This window comes from Pristiophorus japonicus, chromosome 9 (assembly GCF_044704955.1).
Source record: "Pristiophorus japonicus isolate sPriJap1 chromosome 9, sPriJap1.hap1, whole genome shotgun sequence".
Lineage (NCBI taxonomy): Eukaryota > Metazoa > Chordata > Chondrichthyes > Pristiophoridae > Pristiophorus > Pristiophorus japonicus.
This window is the reverse complement of record NC_091985.1, coordinates 115,338,340-115,340,805: the sequence shown is the minus strand read 5'-3', so window position 1 is coordinate 115,340,805 and position 2,466 is coordinate 115,338,340. Positions and strand designations below refer to the sequence as shown.

Genomic DNA, 2,466 nt, shown 5'->3' with positions numbered 1-2,466 from the left:
GGAATTTGAGGGAAATTGTTTTCACCCAGAGGGTGGTGGGGATCTGGAACTCACTGCCTGAAAGGATGGTAGAGGCAGAAAACCTCGTCACATTTAAGATGGACTTGGATATGCACTTGAAGTGCCGTAACCTGCAAGGCTACGGACCACGAGGTGGAAAGTGGGATTAGGCTGGATAGCTCTTTGTTGGCAGGCAGGGACACGATGGGCCGAAATGGTCTCCTTCCGTGCTGTAAATGTCTATGATTCTATGATTAACACAGCCAGAGCTGTGATTGGCTCCTGCCCCTGAATCTGGGGAACAGACTCTGTGAGGAGCGCCGGCCTAAGAATGTTTAACAGTTACTGAGCTGGGAAACTACAACTAACCCCCGTGAATCCGCAGCACAGGCCGAGCGGAGAGGAAAGCCTGTCCTGGGAACTGTAAATCTGGGGAACAGTTAGTCCTGTGAATGTCCGGAATGTCAGAGAGAGTGTGCTAAAGGGGCGGGCGGCTGTGTCCAATGTCACTGTGTTTGTGTGTCCCGACTCATCGCCCGATTTCCGAGTGCCTCTTGTCTAAAATAAAATGATTTCCCAGTCATAGGATCGCCCCGTGCCCCTGCTCAGCCCCGAAGTGGGAATTTAAGGTAATGTTTGAGTTCATGTCAAGATTTCAGTCGAAAACCAGAGACCATGCCAGCGATCGGCTGAGAGAGCGCGATCAGTGCAGCATTGAAAGGGGTTTAAATCGGGACTGGGGTCTTGAATTCGGCTGGAAGTTTTTCGACAGCAAACATTGTGGTCTTAGAATGAGGAAGGATCTAGACTGGGATCGTGGAGTGACCGATTTTCATTGGTATGGGAGAGTTTGTGGGAGAGAGAAACACAGAAATGCTGCAGGGGCCGAGAGCTGACAGCAGGATGTCTCCGCCCCGTCCGCTCGCTGCCTTTAAATTGCTCTGTGCCGCCACCTCTGGATTCATTTCTGACCCAGTTCTGACTGTCAGAGAGATTTTCGACACAGTTCCCGACATGACGGACACTGCCGCCGCCGAAACGGCTCCTCCTGCCGCCGCCGTTCAAACCAAGGCTCCCAAGAAGAAGATTGCTCGACGGCCCAAGACAACCCGCCCCAAGTTGAGCGATCAGATCGTCAAGATTGTGGGGGGTTGCATCGATCGCAAGGGGATGTCCATGATCGCGGTAAAGAAGGCTCTGACTAACAGCGGCCTGGATATGACCAAGTACCGGTCCCAGATCAAGAGGAGTATCAAGAGGTGTGTGGAAAACGGGATCCTGGTGCACACCGTGGGCAAAGGCGCCTCCGGCTCCGTCAAAATCGTCAAACAAAAAGTGGTAAAGGCCAAGAAACCAACGGCCAAGAAATCTCCAGCCAAGAAACCAGCAGCCAAGAAAGTCGCAACGAAGAAGCCAGCGGCCAAGAAAGTCGCAACGAAGAAGCCAGCGGCCAAGAAAGTCGCAACGAAGAAGCCAGCGGCCAAGAAAGTCGCAACGAAGAAACCAGCAGCCAAGAAAGTTGTAACAAAGAAACCAGCGGCCAAGAAAGCCGGCACCAAGAAGGCGCAGGCGCCGAATAAGTCGGTGAGATCGTCAGCCCTTAAGAAAAAGTCTCCTGTGAAGAAGCCCAAAACCCCCAAGGCGGCCAAGCCCAAATCAACAAAGCCAAAGAAGGCAGCGCCCAAAACGCAGTAAAATATCAAGTGCAACTTGTAAACATCTGAACCCAACGGCTCTTTTCAGAGCCACCCACGTCTCTCAGAAAAGAGCTGATCCCGGAATCACATGATTCCTGTCTCGGTGCCTGGCCCAGACTTCAGATAGGAATAATTCCCAATAAAACCAGGATCCCTGGTGACTCGCTGACATCGGCTGCACCCTCCCCCACTGTCTGCACTAAAACACAATGGGATCTGGGCCGGGCCTCACAGGACCTGGGGACATGTTGGGTGTGTAAGGTGTCACTAAACTGCTGGGACGGGAAGTGTGGGGAGATGGAATAGGGGCTGCCACTGAAATAGAAGGAACCGGCTCGACTTGTTACAGAAGGGACTGCACTTAGGCGGGAATATTACTGACTCTTCATTGTAGCAGGACCTTATTTACAAACTCCGGTTTCTGGAAATCCTGGAATATGAAGCCCGAGTCTGTAAGGGTTTGTGTGGAGCGCTGACTCTTTCATTTAGGTTAATTGTCAATGAAACGTCAGCCCTGTGCCCCCTGAAAGGGCCTCAACCGATAAAACTATAAATTAACCAAATTAAAGGAATCTTAATAGATCAAATTAAAATTTGGTTTCGGGGGTGATGCATTGCAGTTAGCGGAGAGCTGAGTTTCGGTTCTACTGAAGAAAAACGGTTTGAAATTGGCGGTTGGAGAAAACTGGAAGTGGAGAATGAGCTGGGAGGTGGAGCTCTCTGCTCTGTCACTCTGTCTGTCTCCTCCCCTCCCGGTCTCTCTCCTCCC

At 51.5% G+C, this 2,466-nt stretch overlaps 1 protein-coding gene across 1 annotated transcript; it reads left to right on the top strand.

Moving 5' to 3' along the window:
• The first annotated feature begins 981 nt into the window (after window positions 1-981).
• LOC139273911 (histone H1-like) lies at window positions 982-1,695 on the top strand. Its single transcript, XM_070890983.1, has one exon. It carries the CDS (start codon window positions 1,015-1,017, stop codon window positions 1,693-1,695), a length of 681 nt encoding a protein of 226 aa, XP_070747084.1. The 5' UTR covers window positions 982-1,014.
• Window positions 1,696-2,466: the final 771 nt, after the last annotated feature.

Bases quoted from the DNA above. Each gene is read 5' to 3' on its own strand.
- LOC139273911 (XM_070890983.1), top strand. From the start codon at position 1,015: ATGACGGACACTGCCGCCGCCGAAACGGCTCCTCCTGCCGCCGCCGTT.